The sequence below is a fragment of the Netta rufina genome (assembly GCF_964035555.1).
Source record: "Netta rufina genome assembly, chromosome: 1".
Lineage (NCBI taxonomy): Eukaryota > Metazoa > Chordata > Aves > Anseriformes > Anatidae > Netta > Netta rufina.
This window is the reverse complement of record NC_140123.1, coordinates 86317875-86337501: the sequence shown is the minus strand read 5'-3', so window position 1 is coordinate 86337501 and position 19627 is coordinate 86317875. Positions and strand designations below refer to the sequence as shown.

The 19627-nt window shown below is 41.8% G+C and overlaps 1 protein-coding gene across 10 annotated transcripts in view; it reads left to right on the top strand.

Annotated features, from left to right (window-relative positions):
• Positions 1-16375, top strand: part of DMD (dystrophin) — a 1234381-nt gene extending 1218006 nt beyond the window's left edge. For 7 of the 10 annotated variants that reach the window (XM_084305932.1, XM_084305933.1, XM_084305930.1 and 4 more), the window contains 2 exons: positions 7198-7229; positions 13926-16375. In XM_084305932.1, the coding sequence (XP_084162058.1) occupies positions 7198-7229; positions 13926-13937 (44 nt within the window). In that variant the 3' untranslated portion in view covers positions 13938-16375. The remainder of the gene's footprint in view (positions 1-7197; positions 7230-13925) is intronic. The other 3 variants (XM_084305928.1, XM_084305936.1, XM_084305935.1) reach the window with 1 other exon arrangement.
• The last annotated feature ends 3252 nt before the right edge of the window (positions 16376-19627 follow it).

The following is a 19627-nucleotide window of genomic DNA, read 5'->3' as shown; positions in this document are numbered from 1 at the left end:
TGTTAAAATGCTCACCCTTCACTGTTGTGACAAAACTGATTTGTTATCATAGCTGATAACACTGACAAACAGTGTTTCTTCTTAAAAACAAGCTTAGTCTTAAGTAAAATAGGAGTAATTTTCAAAACAACAGTTAATGAGTTATTGAAAATACAGTGGTTCATTTCCTGTGTATGAATAGGTAGAGATCAGTCTCTTAGATACCATTCCCTGCTGTCTGAGAGTAGAAAAGGTTTTTTATTTCCTTAGTGAATAATAAAAAGCTTCAATAATAAAACTAACAGAATGTACAGTCTAGTCAAAAAAAAAAAAAAAAAGATTTGAAATGTGTAACATTCGTTAATATTTTAGTTTAGAAAGTTACGCTATAATTTCACATTTGCTTTCTGGTGATGCAAAATGCGGTAATTTCAATACAGAGAAATAATATATTTCCTGATTTTGCTTCTTCATTTGGTAAATATGTTAAAAGTGGATTATGTGATCATAAATATCCCGCAAAGAGACTGCAAGAAATACATTCATTACCAACAAATGATGAAGTGGTAAAGTATTTGGTGGGACAATATCCTGCTGAGACAAATGAAAACAAATTAGAATTAGTATGTTCAGCTAACAATTTATCGCCACAGATAGCGCTGATTCGGAGAGCTTTGTTTTCCCACTGCTTATAAATATGATATCTTTATTTTTCTGTCCTTGGACTCTACAGCAGAAAGACTCCTCCACAGTACTTGGCCTCTGTGCATTGTGTAAGCCCTCCTGTTCGTGAAATCATATATCACTCATATCGAGTTTTCTAAAACACAGCTGCTGTTTGTTCCTGCTTTCCTGCCTGACGAGCAGCTGTAGAGGACGAAAACATTCTCTAGCAGAGAGAGTCTGGCAAAGTCAGGCTTCCTACAGGACTCTTCTCCTGGGCCTGACCAAACCATTTCTGGGCTCTGCAAGAATCTGCCTCTTCCCCTCTCTTTGGCTGCTACACAGTAAGATTGGTCCATATGGGAGAAAAAACTGTTCACTTCATGTGACTTGGACCTTATGGTTTGGGCTGAAGAGATTAGTGCCACGTTTCATTGGGTTTCTTAGTTCTTTGTTATAGTTTTGGATTTATTTGCATGAATGCTAGGTTTGTATAACTGTTTTTGATTGAAGAATAGGAAAGGTTAAATCATTTATGGAAAAGAAGTAGTTTGTTATACAACCAGTGCAATGGCTTTCCAGTCACTGGTTGTTGTAGAAGGCTGCTGACATTGTCAGTTTTGCTGAGACCTCATGGAAACTTCAATAATGAAATTTTCTTCTACTCTCATTTTAATAAGTGATATTCTCAGTTGAATATCGTGATACTGCATAAACAAAGCTTACATCCACAGGTGATTTGCCACAGCCTCATTTAGACCATCATTATCAGATGGTGCCATCCGTATGCAGTCAGATTCCCCAGGTGTCGGGATTTACAAGACACCGGACATTAGAAAACGAAGCAAGGCTGATTGGTCTCAACAAAAAATCGGGCCATTTTGCTGTTGAGATATGCACATCTTTATTTCGGATTTCCAGTCTGTAATAAAGCATTGGAGTGTAATTGCAAAAGAGTTAAAGCAGTGGCAAAGCAGACTGAAAAGAGAGCATAATGTAAGGATTCAAAAGTGTTGGAAGTAGTATTTTATTTCTTTGCATTACAGGTTACATTGAATGTCAAGCCACTTACAGATATTCAGGAAAAAGAACAATAAACCCAAATGAATAATAAGCACAAATGTATAAAGCTTAAATTGTCTTAAATGAATTCTTATTTTTAAGTAGAATTAAAAAAATGTCTGATGCAAGAAACACCGCCATCCCAGATTGGCATTCATAAGTCTGTTCTGTTAGAGTAACTCATAAAATATTACCGGAAAGATGAATTCAGGCTACATGGATTAGGTGCTACCACCTATAATGCATACAGTCTTTAGGAATTAAAACTATCAGGAAGATAGGTTAAAAGTCCAATATTGACTAGTATTAGAAATAACTTTGTTTATTTCTATACAAAGGTGGAAAGGGCAGTCAGCTATGATATTCATAGACTATGCTCTGAAGAGCTACAAAGGACATAGTGCACATGACAAAACCTACCTAGACTGCAAATGAAAAGAGAATAACAAAATGAAATCCAGGAAGGGAAGAACATCCATCTATATAGCCTGAAATTGGAATCAGTTGAGGAAATCTAGGGATATATTAAAAGGCCTGGGAAGTTATCAGCAGTACATTAAACATTGTTTTGCTTCGTGGCCTGTAAAAATAAGCATGTTAAATTTGAAGCTGAATGTCCAACTCCAGCATGTCACAGTGTAGGGAGTGATACTGCTTTTGAATAAGGAATGTAATTCTGGGTATCAGTGCCATGAGGATAACAACAAATTGGAGGAGTGCAGAACAAGATGACAAGAGCAAACTGGATGCTGAAGGCTTTGGTTTATGAGAAAAGTTCAAAGAGCTGAATAAGCAATGAATACAGAAAAGGAGAGAATTTCTGTGCTTGGGTGAACAGAAATATAGTTGAACATCACAGGATAGAAATTAAAATAAATGTTTAGTCAAAATATCATCAAAAGCATTTGAAGAGTAAGCTTTGATCATGTTGCAAAGTAGTTCTCTAAAACAAATAAAGCTTTTATTTTGGACTTCTGAAACAAAGCAATAAAATTTAGTAGTAATTAATTTTCACTTACCTGGAGATAGATTTGTTTTGATTACGATATTTTCCAAGCTTTTGATAACCAGAGATGTTTTAAAAGAGGCATCAAGGCTTCATAGCATTCATTTTGAATGCATTTTAAAGAAGCATGCATTAAACAAATCGTATCACAGCTCTTTGTAAACAGATCTCAGATGAAATGTCTTGTGTTCCTATATACCTTTTATTGTTGTTGTATTTTTTTTTTTTCCTTCAGATTAACCTCTTGGCAGTTCTTAGCATTTTCTAAGTAGCGCAGGACCTCCGTGCTCCTTGCACAGCTGACTGTTGGTGCTGAAAGCTGCTTTATTTCTATAGAGGGAAATTCTGCTGAATACCTGATGATTGCTGTCCTTGAGGAGTTTTTCTTTCCTTTAAATCTGTGAGGCTTCCCATCCATTCCTCCTTTACTTTGCTGCTCCCAGCAAATTCACAACTACTGCAGCTGCTTCAAACAGCTGCTCTGCTAACTCAAAACAGATGTCAAAGCCAGAGGTCTGACATTTAGTGGAAATCTACTATTAAATACCACCTCCGTGGTTTATTTGACCCTGGTAGATAATGGGCCACAGAGGAAAACATTTTCACACTGTATTTGTGCCCAGGCTACTAAATCTCCAGGGAATTAGTTCACAGTTAGAAAGTAAGATTGACAGGACAGTATTTTTAAACCCAAATTCCTCTCTCCTGCAGCACTGAGGATAAACAAGTTGCGTAGTTTCAGTTGGCTCATATGGTGGACCAGACTGTTTTGTGGTTAAGGTTTTGTGGCAAATGCCTTTCATGAATTAAACCCAGAGGTGAATTTAGGGACAGAAATTCTCAAGTTACTGAACTCAGTGAGAGAGCTCCCCATGATTTCAGTGCACAGCCCGTGCTTGTGGAAGTGGGAGCAGTGAAGTGGTTAGAAATGCAACCGTAATGGCTTCAAAGAGCTAAACGTCCCTGACATCACGTGGAAACGTTTGGAGAGGGATCAGCCCTCACTGTAATCATTTAACTTGGTGCTGCTTAATACAGATGTTGTCTTGCGCAGTGAAATTACAAGATCTCACAACAATAAATAAATGGCACTAAGGAGAGCAGAGGTTTTGTTTTATTTTTATTTAATTCACATCGAAGCATACCAGATACATTGTCTTCTCTCAGTCTTGCATCAGCCAGGCTCTGTCACTCTGTTGTGAATGGGACTAACGTAAGTGGGATTAGTAACTTTGATCACTGCAAATACTGGAGTTACTTTTATTCTGGCAGCAAAGCATCTCATGACTCACGTTTTTATTTCCTGATTTACTGAATTATGAGAAGAATACACTGGAGTAATTACATTGCACAGACTTCTAGAAATACTTTCCTATTTGAGCTAGTCTGGCTTCTTCTGGAGTATATCCCCTTCCTCTGTGCTATGGTGTATGCATGGTACATACACCACAGCAGTTAGCCCAGGTGGCAGAAATTGCTTATCCCTCTGTGATTCTGCAGATTCCTGATCACTCAGGATTATCTGCCTGTGGCAGAGTGCTGAACTGAAGTAGCTGAGCTGCTCTGCAGAGTTCTGCAGTAGTGATGGGGAGGGCTCAGCCTTACCTGATTTTTAATACTCAGTCCTGATGTAAACTGAGAATACATTAATGAATGTCACAAAACTTCAATCAATTTTATTTTTTTTTCATACTGTTTGCAGAGCTCTCCCCTCTGCAGCCTGTCCCTCTCCTGCATTGTGTCTGAGAGGAGCAGTGAAGCAGTGCTCTGTGCTTTGATCTGAAACTGCATAGGTGCATGAAGTTTTTATTAGTGCCTGTGCCTTCAGGGTTGTTCTGATCGCTCGCTGCATACCTTTGCTATTGATGCAGTGTCATGTATATTTCCAAAAACAAGGAGAAAAAAATGATTCCTTTATTTTGGGAGGGGAGGAAATCTTGAATTGGGCAGGAGCAGTACATATCAGGCATGCATGCATGGTGTCAGTATTCTGATGTCTTAGAGAACACAAATTTTCAGAAATGTATACATTTGTATACAAAGAAGAAAATAAAACAAAATCCATTAAATCCTTTTTAATCTTCTTCCAAAAGAAATTAGCTGTTACAGTAGTAGCCTCACTCTTCGTTACATTCAAGAAATTCTAGGGTGATCGCTCACCAGCAGTTTAGTGTGGGACAGAGCTCTCCCAGTTACCTTTAAATCCATTCATTTTCAAGTAGAATCCAGTCGTTCCTTCTCACGTAGATATTTAAACTAGGCACTGAGTAGCCACAAATTTAGATGCTCATGCAGACAAGGTAGGCATCTCTTAAAAGCTCCAAAAGCATCTAGCATATTGGTGTAGGCAGTTCTTCCTCTTCTCTTACCCAAGCCTCCCTCATGGCCCAGGACTTTCTCACACCCGTGTTGCAGTTTCTGGAGGTCTCAGGAAGACCGCTGACTGATCTAAACCTTGGAGCTCTTCCTAAGAATACATGTAAGATCAAAGTGTGCAAAAGGTTTTACATCTTCATTGCCAAGGCTTTTCTATTACATGATTTCTATCAGTGAGGGGTTCACTTCTTCCCTGCTAGGGAGGCATTTTTGAGCATTTGTGGCTCCCAATACAAGCACAAGAGGAGGTTGCAGGGGGTGTGCAGGGACTCAGTTAAGTCTTTCTGAGTTAGGCAGGCCTGCAAGGCAGGCTGAGTGGACTGTAGCGGGATCTTTGGTGGGTTTTAGCCACATTAAGTCCCATAGTGAGGATCTAGGTGGAAAGGAACAGACCCTTCATTAATAAAGATGTCTAGTCAGAACAGCCTGAAACTCCCCAGCGAGGTAACTTAACCTGTAAAGAAACAGCATGAATAAAACTATGGTAAGTGCTCTAAACTGAAGCTACACCTCTGCCAGCAGTCAAGCTTGCGCTAGTACCTCAGTGCAGCACTGTCTGTGTGCAGTGCAGATCTACTCTGAGTCAAGGCTCCCCCTAAATCCAGAATAAAATCCCACATCCAGAACATGACCTAGAACCTAATATTATTGCTGTTTTTATTATCATTTCTGATGGTAAGAGGGATGTTACTAGGAAGAGGGAGAAGGGAAGGAAAGGAATGAAACCTTTTTGTTCTATAAATGATAACCTTCACTGTGAAGGCCCTTCACAGGTTATACCAGCCTCTTCTATCACCTTAATTTTGTACTTGAATAGTGTCTCCAACCTGTGACTGGTCAGTGGTGCCACTCACTGTCTATCCTCTCCTCCTTTCCATTACCTCCTTTGTTCAGCTTTTCTCCATTGCTGCCCCTTGTTCACCTCCTTGTAAAATACCTGCAAAGTTATTTATCATCTTCTATCCCTACCCTCTATGCAGGCCACAATACCTACAAAAAAAACTCGACAGCAATTAGGTCACTGTTGTGCTGACTGGTGTGTTCTCACTCACACAGCTTTCTCTCTCCTGGTTGTCTCGTACATTGTTTACAATTACATTATTTACAGCAGCTCTGGGACAAAGATCATGCTCTTTCTTAAACAACACCTACCTCGGAGAGTCTCTTGCCTAAGACTGGTGGTACCAGTGCTCCCAGTAATGCACCAGTGGCAGTGGAGCACTGCTTGTGGAGGCAGTAAGAGCTTTATTGTCAGGGGAGGAACAAGGGGTGTTCCTACTGTTGATTTTCACCTGGCTTTCTTTTTTAAAACACGTGTACTACACTAAGTGATTGAGAAGAATCTGCTTGGTCAAAGAATGGCTTCTGTACAGCTTCATAAGAGACATCTTTTCAGCTAAAGTCATTACTGCCTGCTCTGTTTTGTTCTTGCAGCTAAAAAGTGTTGAGCAACTTTCCCTTTTTTCCCCTTTACTTGATTTTTTTCCCTTCTTTGTGCCTCTGCTCCCTGTTTTTACAGTGCATGCAAATCAACTTGCTAGAAATATCATCTGTAGTACATTTGTCTTGAATGTGAGAATGGTGATATTGTGGTCTAATAGCTTTAGGTGTAAAATAAGTGTATGAAAACGTGTATATATGATGGTATATGCGGATATATATATGTAGGCAGTAATAAAATGTAATGTGTCTGGATAAATTAATTTTGAAGTGGGGAAGCATGATTTTACCACCAATACTAATTAGCAGAAGTACTCAAATTGATGAAATTCGCATGCCCAGAATGTGAATTCAGATTCTCTCTGTCATCCTTATCCTCAGCTGAAGGGGTTGTATGTCAGTTTTAGTGGTTTTCTCAAGTGTTCTTGCTAAGTTAAAACCAAACAGCAGATTACAGAACTCTTCTTGAATAAATCAGCCCAGAATCGTCAGTGGATTTCAATGTACTCTCAATCCTTGTTTAAAGCAGAAATGCAGTTATTTAATATTAAAGTCCTAAATCAAAACTGAAGTGTCTCTTACAGTGTAAAAAATACATTCGTGTGTGTTGTTGTGTGTTTTTTTTTTTTCTTTTCTGATATTTCTTCCACTTCCTCTCTCTGTTCCTAAAGGAAGAAATGCCCCTGGAAAGCCAGTGAGAGAGGTTAGTGAGATGCAAGCTCACTGCCATGGCTTCTGTTTGTCACATCTTGCTTTCTGTGCCCAGCATGTGTGTGACAGCAGCACGGGTTCGCTTGGTTTTGTTGAAGAGCGGGGATTGTCTTCTTGTCATTTTGGTTTTGTTTGATTTTGCTGAGTGCATTCGCCATTAGTGTGCTCTAACAGTACCGTACCTCTCAACTCTCTACGGAGACAGTGCTAGCCCAGGGATGTGCCTTCTCTTACATCTTCCCAGAGATGGAAATTCAGGAATGGGGAGGATGAAATAATGCATTGAAATTAAACCTTTGTATGATAAATGCATGCAGTAAATAATGCTGCTGCCATTGACATATATTCTGCCATTCTTGTGTGTGAACAAAACAGCAAGACCCACGTCCCTTGCTGTTCTGCTTACATACTTAGGATTTTATTTGCATACATTTGCCAAAACACCAACCATGATCCCCAGTAATTCAATATTTTTCCTTAAAACAGTGAGAGTTGAGAGGTATAAGAGATTGAGGTGTATCGATGTACTGATGATGTACTGTTGCACAGTGAAGAATGCTACTAACACTCGCCAGCTCCACAGCGCTGTGTTCAGTGATGTAAACGGGCAGCAGCTTTCACTGCACTTGCAAACTGGTTGGTTTGATGCAAAACAGATTTCAGAATGTGTACATTGCTGCTTGTTCATGGAGGAAAATGTTTTGCGCCGTGTTGTCCCAGCACCTTTTAAAGGATTTCCAGCGAGCCTTTATTTTTCCTCTTCAAAGCTGCTCTTCGCTCTCCAGCCAGAGACAACGTTTGCAAGATGAACTCCTAGGGAGCTTTATTAATAAAGATAAAATATTCAGAGACTGCCTGAGTGCAACTGCAGGTAGCTGTGAAATGACCTTTCCTGTACAGATGTTCAGTGTGGATGAGGCCAAACCCAATTTGCAAGCGCCCACTGTCACAGCGGGGTGGGCTCATGAGGAGGCACTACTCTGGGGTTTTGAGTTGGGCTGCTCTGAGCCCCTGGCCAGCCACACGCTGCTCTGGGGAAGCTAGGATTTGCTTTACCACGGTGCCTTGAAGTACAGTGGTTCTCTGCACGTGCAGTTTGCACAGGTCCAGCTGTTTTGAGGAGAGAGATCCTCAATGCAGATTAAGTCTGTCCTGAAATGTCAGATCCTTTCATATGGATCAAAAAAGGGTGCTTGGCATGTCTTCAGACTGCACCAGTTCAGAAATCGCATGGAACTGATTTCGTATTCAGCCCTTCACGTTCGGTCTGTGAGTTGTTCTCCAACTGAGCAAAGCAAGTTGTTGATTTCCATTATCCTGGTTCACGCTTATTCATACTGTTCAGAAAAGGGAAAAGGTTCTGCTGCTGAGGACTTTTGCTACAATTAAAAATATAAAAGGTTAGAAAAATGGGCATGTTTTTACCTGATCTGATTCCAGCAGCGTAACCCTAAAAACATTGACTCCTTCAGCGAATTACTTACAGCTCTCCAGTGGTATTTGTGCTCACTGGCAGTGCCAGAGGGTGCTTAGTAACTTGCAGACCTGAATATAAAACACAATTCTCTGCGTGCCCGTGAAGTATATGAGCTAAGTTACAGAACAGCTTTTGCTTTATGCGTGAACCCATTTGTGCAACGTCAGATCATGCAGTTTTAAGCCCACTAGGCCAGGTTTTGATCCCATTATTCACATTAGGTATTGTCTTTGTGTGTAATCCCATGGATTCCATGGCATTACTCGATATGAATACGGGTATCAAAATCCACGCTACCAACAGGAAGGATTTCTCTTTGGTGGGGGAAGGGATAGAAATCTGTGCTGCTGAAAAGAGACTGCACTGTGCTGGGGTTTCTTAATTTACGTTCTGTCCACTCTTTGGAGTCTGAATGCTCCACATTTATTTCTGTGACAAGCTGTGCTGTGAGATTGATACTCAATTACTGCGCCCTCACCCAAGGGCCTTAATTCCAGTATAGCCTCTAAAGCAAATTCAGCAGATACGAAGCACATCATTCTGTGTGCAACCAGAAATGATGTAGCTACTGTCTGCAAAAAGAGGCATCTCCTGCTTTCAAAGCAAATGCACCTGTATTAGTATTCCCTCCATTTTATGTCTAAGCTGATACTGTCCATGCCCACGTTGAGTGTTATTGCAGCATTTCAAAGACTGTGCTAGTATTTTTCTTAAATAGCATCTTCTGACCTTTCAGTGCCTGAAGCATGGATAAAGCTTCTTCAGCTTTAATGTGGAAAAAAAATGGAATTAATGCCTTCTTTGGTGGAGTTATATTAAAAAATAATAATAATAATGAGTGGGAAGCTATGATATATATTTTTCTAAGTGCTTTGGGGACAATATTTTTCTCATTTTCTTCTTAATTAAAAATGTCAGTGTTTTACGTTTCAATCTCACAGAGGACAAGAAAGCAAGTATTCAATAAGAAAAAGCAGAGCTATATCGAAACAGTGAATTTGAGCTCTTAGAAGAGGGTATATTTGTTACAGGTAGAGTACCAAGAAATTACTGCGTATGTTGTTTTCAACTACTTGTAGTCTTTATTGTCCTACCTGCTACTCCCTTGTGCAAGAGAGGCAAAATCCTAATCGCCCCATAGCACTTATCCCGGATATTTTTCCCTGCATCAGTGAAAAAGTTGCTCAGGTCATGAGAGCCACAGGAAAGGGGCTCAGAAACTAGAGCGCCCCAGAGCAAGGGCAGCGTGCTCCAGGTCGGTGCTGCCTGCCTGCTGCCTGCAGAGGATTTGCAGAAACCCTGTGAAATACCGTACTCTGCTGTGCAGGTCACTTTGCAGCAGGTGAGGAGTCATGAATCAAAATTAGACCACCTGTCCAGTCTGCCTCTGGTTCCATTGCAAGGAGGAGTAAGGTAAAAAAGAAGGGCTTTTACCTTTTATTTTGTGCTACAAAACTGCTCCTGGGCTGGTGATGTCCTTAACGCTACCGTTCCCGTGGTGAGCACCTCTCAGTGTGCAATGCAAAGCAGCATGAGGTCCTTTAGCCCAAACCACCTGGCTCAGAGCTCTGCTGCTTGATTCATATCCAAACCCTGGCAGTGTGGAGGTGCCCCGCTGAGGTTCGTGGTGAGTGGCCGGAGGAGCAGAGCAGCGCTGCCTGTCTGCCCCGTGTCCTCCCCTCCCAGGAGCGGTGCACTTCACAGCCCAGCTGCTAGCATGCACTGCAGTGGGCAGAGGTTTAGCATCGTGCCCTGGGTGCTGAGCTCGGATGGCTCAGGAGGAGGCAGGCGACTGTTCGGCTTCTCTGCAGAGGAAGTTGTGGCCTGTGATGCAGGGAGAACACGGAGCTAGGTCTGTGTAATCACCTCAGCCTCACCCCCTGCAGTTTTTGTGGAGGGAGATCAGATTCAAAGCATGGTTATTTCGAAAATAACAGAGAAATTAATAGAGAAAAGAAAAAAAGCATTAACACACATTCCTGTAATCTGTGTGCATTAAAAGTATTTAATCTAGGGATCTCTGGATGCATTAGGTCTTCTTGGCCTGTGTGTTAGCTGCCTGAGCAACTCAGTATTTTGTACCTACTGTGGCAGGCTTCTGAAAGACTTTTATATTTTCTTTTAATTAAAGATTTTTTGATTTCATATTTTCTTTCTAGACATACACTCTTTCTATAAAACCAGCTTGCTTTTGTTATCTTTACAGCTCTGTGTCTGATAGAACAAAATAATATTAACTAATACTATTTATTTCTGAAGATGGGTGTTAGCAGGTTGAGATGCTGTAAATCCCTGGAAGGGTGATCACTCTTCCTGAGCTGGAAATAAGTGGTGGTAGAGTCCCTGGAAAGTCCTGGAATCCCATCACTGCTCCTAGAGATAACAGATGGCAATGAACCTGAGTGAGAGATTGTGATCCCACAGGCAGTGTTGCCTCCCACTGCTGGTTACCGCTTTGCAGCTCTCAGCACCCTCCTGTCTGGTGTCTGTGGGCTGCTGCAGGCAAGGAAGAAGAGCATTTAAAGCCTGGAGACTGCTTGAAAGTAGCTTGCAGGGTCAGTGCGGATAATTTGTAGGGATGATGCAGGTTACCCAGGTTATACCAGCATTATTTTGATAAGGCATTGATACCCTGTGCAATAAATATACTTAAGCATACCAAAGTTTCTGGTAAGCAGAGCAAACCAGTGGCAGTGATGTTTCGATCTACCTGAGGATCTCTCACCTAAAAGTACTGCTTTCCTATGACTGTGTCAGATTTTCCCTTTCTGTGGTCAAATTTTCTGGATTATTCTCAGCCAGGGGGATTGTGCTGTAATAGAGGTAGATGAAGATTAAGGACCATTACTAGAATTGCTTATGAAAGTTTATGCTAGCATTTAATTACAGCCTGCCTGGTGCGAGGAAGAGATATTATCCCTTCCATCTAAAATAAATGCAGTAGCACACATTTACTTTAAAGTAAGCTATATTTTGACCAAAACTTGGCAGCAATTTTTCATATGCTCTCATGTGACAAGCTGATGAGTAAATTAGGAGGTTTTGCTTAGGATGAATAGATGGCTCTACATTAATGATTTATATATGAAATTACTGTCTGATGCATCTATTTCTCTGTACATTAGTGCAAGTAGATTAGAACCAAGTGTTTCTTCGTACTGATACCAGACACAGTGCCACGCACAGCACAGCTCACGATGAAGCTGGCAGCTTGTTGAGCAGTTACCATTTAGATGTGACATAATTTTGTGGAGTGAAAGCTACATTCAAATAAAAAAGTAGTATTTGGATGTAAAAAGTGGTGGTAGTAGTTTTCCAGGAGAAACAAGCTTCTCTGGGTATTTCTTAGGTCATCTGTTTTCTATTCCGTACACTCTGGTGAATGTTAACTAACATCACTCCAGGCCCCATGCACTGTCGAAATGCCAACCACAATCCTTGAACATCTGGAAGGGAACGGGTGTTTCTTCCAGCTTGTGTGGGCGAGCTCGGTTTGTCCCACAGGGAAGCCTCATTCCTGTTGTTAAAGATGATGGTTGTGGCAGGAGGGACAACAGCCCCGTAGGTGGCAATGCAGTCAGGCTCCTGCACCGTATAGGCACTGGGAGGTGTATCTGGGATATCTTGGTCATGTCCTGTATTCATTTGGGTGCTGCTTTCTCCCAGACCATGGTGAGGATTCAGCTTGCAGGCTAATGCAAAGTGTGCCTGAGAAGCAGCGTTGTAGGCAGACAGTGGTGTGGCTTCAGTGCTTTCCCAAACAAATACTCTACGGCAAGTACTCTTAGGGAGTAAATCAACCCCTCTGGCCACAGCAACGTGGAGCTTTATTGAGTTTTCTTCCCCTGCTAAATACTTCCACTTGCTGGCACTCTGCAGCTTGGGGACTGCTTGAGCTGGAGGTCGCATGCACTTTGCATCTAAATAAATCTTGCTTCCATGATTATTTTCTAATGCCTTTTTAAACTCATTTATATGTTTGGCTTCTACATCAGCCTGTGGTGATGAGTTCAGTAATGTAATTATATGCTGTGTGGAATATAATTTCCTTCTGTTTGTTTTAAGACCTTCTGTCTGCTTGTTCCCCCTTGTCCTTGCAAGAAATCTTGAACTGGTTGCTTATCCTTTGGGGTGTCCAGATCTCTCTCATATTGCCTCTGCAGTCATACACTTCCAGGAGTGAGACTCCAGATGGGGTTCAGCTGATTGAACCATATTTCTGTCATGTGAGATGCCAAGGGGCATCTGAGACAGTTGTAGGGGGTGGCAGGACTGATGCAGGCCTCAGAGAGGAGACCCGCCCTTCTCTGAGCAGCAGCTGGAGTCCAGCTGAACACCAGGTGCCTCAAACGACAGCTTTTGGCAATCAATCTCCCTACCTTGGAGTCTGTTTGATCTCTAATGTTGTTGAAGCAATTCCTTACTGGTCATCAGCATTGCCACCTTTAACTTTCCTTTCGCAACAATGGAAAAATGGGTGTGAGAAGTTACAGGTTTCATCTCCAGAATTTTTGTGCTTATTTATCACTTCTGCGTAGGAGGTCCACATGCTGTGGTTGTAGCATCTCAGGACTTTACAGTGGTTACCAGTGAGGAGAAATGTGCTAATAAACCACTGTGTACTAGTTACTTGGTAATTGCAGCATCTTTGTTTTCGCTGGACCGAAAAGCAAAGGGTATTATTAAAACCATGAAATAAACTGCAGACATTGAGCTTGGTCTTTGTTTTAGTTATCTGTGCAGACATCCTGTCGGGACCTCTTGGCTTTAATGATGTAGTTAATTACTGCTGATCTGTTTGTTTCTGTTTTTCTCCTTGATAGAGCACTGAATGGTCAAACGCTTTGCAGCACCAGTTGGAAACTTTTCTGTGATGTCATTGGATTTAATCGTGGCTTTGGGTGAACATTTGTTACGATACAGTTTCTTCACTACTGGGTTTTTTTTTGGAACACAAACATGCTGGCTTACTGTCAACATAGTTCACACTGGCTGTTTAAGCGAGTATTGCTGTTAAATGCTTAGCAAAATGGGCAGCTTTTGCTAATGATGACACGTGCCTGTCCAGGAGACTGCCTGGTGTGGTCCACTGAGAATGGTGGTGAGCTGCTTGCGGAGAGTGATGTATCTGTACCTGGCCTTTTCTTCTTCGTTCTTTTTGCAGTATGTTCTTTTTTGTTTAACATCCTCTTCTTTGACTTTCTTTTTCAGGCCACAATGTAGGAAGCCTTTTCCACATGGCAGATGACTTGGGAAGAGCAATGGAAACCTTAGTTACAGTGATGACCGACGACAAGGTGTTAGAATAGCAAGATGTGTTTTACAACTTCAGGCGTCCCGCATGGTTTTTATAATATTCATACTACAAAGAGGATTAGACTGTAAGAGTTTACAAGAAAACAAATCTATATTTTTGTGAAGGGTAGTGGTACTATACTGTAGATTTCAGTAGTTTCCTAAGTCTGTTACTGTTTTGTTAACAATGGCAGGTTTTACACGTCTATGCAATTGTACAAAAATTATAAGAAAACTACATGTAAAATCTTGATAGCTAAATAACTTGCCATTTCTTTATATGGAACGCATTTCGGGTTGTTTAAAAAAAAATTTATAACAGTTATAAAGAAAGATTGTAAACTAAAGTGTGCTTTATAAAAATAATTGTTTATAGAAACCCCCTTTAAAAAACACAAAAAAAATATTGAGGCAGTGCATTTGTTTAGTATCATTTCAGCTCTGCAGCTGCATCAGAGAGAGATTCATGTTCTGTGTTCTTTTCCTTGCCTGTCAAAAAGAAGGAAAAAAAAAAAAGTATTTCCTGCAGCAACATCAAAACGGCCAACTTACATTTCTCATTGGTTTTGTCTGACTAGGGCTGGCTTAAAAAAAATCTCTTGGACTTCCAGCGAAGGTAGTTATTTCACCTCTTTCCAATAAAATTAACAGTTACACGAATCACACAGCTAGTTTGCAATAATTAAATGAAAGAGCACATTACGTGACAGAGTCTGCAAAAAATGAATGGAAAAAAATACAGGAAAGAAGGAAGGAAAGAATTTAATGACTGTCCTGTGCGCTGGTGTTTCCTCTGATGACTAAATTCCTGAATGTTATTAGTAAAGGAACGCAGAAATTGCCTTACCGGATCAAACCTCTGGACCTTACTGTCCGGTACTCTGCTGGCCAGGCCAGCACCCCGTGCTTCAGCAGAAGCAGGGCACGGCTCTCCCCTGCCGCTGCCACCGTTAGCATCACTTCGCTGCACACAAGAGAAGAAAGAGGGAGGCTCCCTCCTGACCCCATGTGGGCTCAGCTTCTAGCATGAAGCACAAGTAGGTTTCTCACTGAGCATCTTTTCTTGTATGGCTTGCGGTGCTGTTAATGAACACAGAGCTACTCGATCCTCTGGAAAATATAAACCGACCTTTCCACAATTCTTGTCTCAGCCTGCTACAGCGGCTGGTCCCAAGGAGCTGTAATGCAGCGAGCAACCTTTGGGAAAGGCTGTAGGAGAGTTACTGCTGTTCTTATGCGTGTATCAGGTGAAGGTAGCCACACTGCTCCATGAGATATTTATCGTCAAAACAAAGGCCCTGATGCTTTCTCCTTCCCCATTTCTCTCTACAAGTAATACCGCACAATTAACAATAAAGTGAGAAAGAGAGGAACTGACAGAAAAACAGATTAGCCACCTAACCGCAGCTCGTGAGAGGTAGGTTTGGGTATGAGGTGCTGTCAGCAAAAGCTTTACCACTTCATTTTCTTAACCAGCTTTTAATTTTATCTTAGAATACATAGAAACACACCATCTGACTTTATATTGCAAGAGTAAAAATCTGTTACCTCTTCTTGTATGAAGTGTAATTAAACTTGGGAAAGATTTTATTTTGAATGCTAGTTAACATTGAACATGGCTAGTCATGCTATTTCTACCTCACTTTGGTTTTGTGGTGTTCCTGACAATTACGTACAGATAATGTTACATCACCACTCGTCCATTGTGTGAACAGGTCTCATCATTTAAATATCAATGACAATAATTTACAAAGAATAAGTACAATCCCCCCAAGTCTCTGCTTTCATAATAAAGAGCTTTTTTAACACTTTATTACAGTAGGAACCCTATGTGTTTCTCATGGTCTTTTTTATCAGAAGGTTTAAATTGAGATCTGAGAAAGAGCTGGGTTTCTTCTTTTTTTTTTTCCCTTATACATTAAACCTTCTCTTCAGAAAAAAAAAAATAGAGGAAAATGGATTGCACGGTTGTTTTCATCAGGGTTTTGTTTTGTTTGTTTTACTTTATAGGTCTTAGTTTTGGAGTGAGTCTGTCAAAAATATTTAAAAAGTTGAAAGCTTTATCGCTGCTTTTTTAAGCATAATTTGGGAATTATTTCATATTCCTTATAATGACAAAGTATTAAACTGTAAAACATAATCAGTGTAATTGAATACATAAATACCATATGGCATGTTATTTCATTGTTACTCAGTACTGGGTTATTACTTGGATATCATAATATATTGTGTTTTAACACCAACACTGTAACATTTACTAATTATTTTTATAAACTTCAGTTTTACTGCATTTTTCACAACATATCAAATTTCACCAAATATATGCCTTACTATTGTATTATATACTGCTTTACTGTGTATATCAATAAAGCACGCAATTATGTTATAAAATGTGTCATGTTTTCTACTGAGGTTCTGCAGCCGTCGGGAGCAGCTCCCCTCCAGTGGCCCTGCCTCACATCCCGCTTCTGCAGCCTCCTGGTGCTGGTGCCCGCAGCAGCACTCAGGATTTGGTTGGGAGAGGACAAGAGGCTCCTCCTGGTTTTGTTCTTTCTCCCCATCAGTATTTTGGGCAAAGCAGAAGCCACTGGAAGCACACAAGCTGGTCTGTGGGAATGGTGTGCGCTGGTTCAGAGGTGGATGAAATTCAATGCAATCCACAGGCTCTTTTGCTCGGTGAAGCAGAAGCGAGACTCAAATTTGGCCATTTGATCAGTCTAATGCCTAAGTGGCTTTGCTGCCACCAGGCACAATACTAACAACCCCATCTTTAGGGCTTTGGGAAGTGTGTTCCCATCAGAGGCTGCTCACATACTTCCCATCTCGTATCGAAGAAATACGCGTAGGTTTTCATACCCAGACTCCACTCAGTTGTATCATGATTCTGCCTTTGAGCTACCTTTCAGTGGCAGAAATAATATAATTGACAACAATAAGATATAAAGCCAAAAGAAGAAGCATATCTTTGTACACATTTTTGATAATACCATGAAGGAGGAGGTAGGAATTTCCTCATTTCATCAATTTGAGGAAATAAATATGCATCCCACATCTGCTCTTCCAGACTCCAGTTACTCTAGAGTCACTCCTACATACATATGTACATCAGTCTACGAGTGCTCTGCTGTACTGGAATCTCACCCAAATGTTAGCAATCCACGAGGCACAACAGCCATCAGTGATGAGGTATCTCCTATTAATTCAGTTAGGGAAGAGGGAAGATATTTTTCTCTTGTCACTGGTGCTGAAGTTGGTTGTGCATCAGGAGACGCTGCTGGCTTTTAAGCCCAGCCATGAGCCTGAGGTGTAAGGTTTGTGAAAGGCCTTATTAAATACCTAAATGAACTGGAACAGTACAGAAGGGTGCATGAGCAGGAAAGAAGAGGCATTGAACACTGCCTCAGCCTTTTGCTGCACCAGGAGGAGCAGGGAAAGGCAAAACCACATGTGCAAGGCCTGATCCGCCTTCCCTGAGCTACATCTGTGGGAAATGCAAACCCCGGCCCTGCCAAGAGCACAATGTGTGCTGTCAGCCGCTTCTCGCCGGCCTTGCACTGATCAGTGTGGATGGGCTGGCACAATGTGCATGAACAAGTGGCTGCTGCAGCTCCTGGGACAGAGTGTGCAGGCTGCCCGTCGCCTTCATCGATTTCCTGCTCCCACAGCCCCGCAGCCCTCCCATCCCGTCGATAAAACCTGGCATTTCTGAATGCCTCTTACAAACATTCTCCTTATGTAGTTTTTAGGTGTATTTAGCTCATTTTTAGGATTATTTCGTTCACTTTTAGACTTATTTGCTCATTTTAAGTTAACAATTCAGTGTATTTCCTTCGCTTTCAAGGGAGTGAGGAAAATGATTATTCTTTAAGTTTGGCTGCTGTGCTCAATGCGCTGCCATTTACCAGTAAACTTCACAGTCCTCCCTGTTCCTTCTGGATAGCGAGACAGACAGGCTGAGGCTACCCCAGCCAGCTCAGCGGTCTGACGGGGCACCTGTATGGAAATCCCCCAGGCAGCCCAGAGGGTGCTCTCTCACTCCTGGGCAAGGGGAAGCAGAGTTGAGGCACGGGGGCTGGTAGGATCCCATGGCCATCCCCACCGAGGGTGCCCATCTCTCACACCCTTTGCCACATGAGGAGTGTGTGGCTGCAGGCAGCCTGTGCCTGCCGTCTGCTGAACGATGCCAATACGTGAATTTCATTTCACAACTGTTGGCTGGCATGAAAAATCCCAGTCAGTCCTCCCCCACCAGCTCACACTGCACTCGGAGATGTCCCTGGGAGTTTGTTTCAGCTCCGAGCAAGCGGATCAGCTCACCAGAGAGTGCCGTGACTGCAAGAAAGATGGGGCTGCCTGCAACAGCTGAGGCGCAGCGCTTCTGTACGGCAATCCCCCTAAGCTGGTAGTGCTGCTTACCAGCTAAGCACGATAATTACAGCATAGATTTAGTGGCTCATAGTCCTGAAAACTTGATGAAAAAGCACTTGTGATTAGGGCAGGGATGACATTTAAGGAAATCTAGCTGCAGAAGTGAACTGTGGGGCTTCAAAAATGCACCAAGCTGGAGCTTTAGCCTATTGCCTAAATCATTACTTCTTGCCTTGCCAAGGTTCATATTCATCAGTCAACTTGGCAACTGTTTCACAGGTGTAAGGACTTATTTTTACAATTATTATATGAGGATTACAATGAATATAGTATTTATTTACATGCTGGCACATGCCTTTTGCTAGCTGTGTCCAAGCAAATTATCTCTATATGCTGACTTAAGCTATTCAACCTGTGAAAGGTTCTCCTCTCTCTCTCATAACCCCCATAATATTCTGTTGTCTCTCTTGAAGAATGAAAGAGGTTTTTCTCCACATGACCATCTCTGGAAACAGCAGCATCCTCGCTGCAATCTATCAGCATGTTCAAAACTGTAACACAGGGGAAGGAAGGGAAGGGAAGGGAAGGGAAGGGAAGGGAAGGGAAGGGAAGGGAAGGGAAGGGAAGGGAAGGGAAGGGAAGGGAAGGGAAGGGAAGGGAAGGGAAGGGAAGGGAAGGGAAGGGACAAAAAAAATGTACTGATGCACTTCTATAAGAAGAAGTACAATAATAATAGAAAATTGCATTACTCCTTCAGCACTCCTATATTGGTTACTTGAATCTGAAGATGATCCAACCAACAACATGAAGTCGCAAAAACTCTGTCGCATACAAGGGAGGACAGAGTGTCTTGTTCATCGCTGCAGTGGTGCTCTCACCTCAGCAGGACATAAACCCTTTTTTTTTCCTCTGACTTGGAAGCAGACAGCAAACTGATGAGCAGCTGAACTGTGAAGTGGTGTGACCAGCTGGGGAGCAAAGCTCCTTGTCTGGCAAGGGACTACAGCAGGCTGGTCATTCAGGGTACGTGAAAGGAGTGGTAGGACCCTGAAGTATTTTATGGGAACAGAAGTCAAGTGCCACAGATGTAGGGAGCTTTACACAGGTACCTGCTTGTACACTGGCAGTGTTAGGACATAGCGTGAGGTTAGAGCACTGTCAGAACAGCAGCAGTATGTCCCACAACGCGATTAAAACTGACACCTAAAGGCTTGCAGCTAAGCTTGTGCTACTTAAACATGGCCTTATCA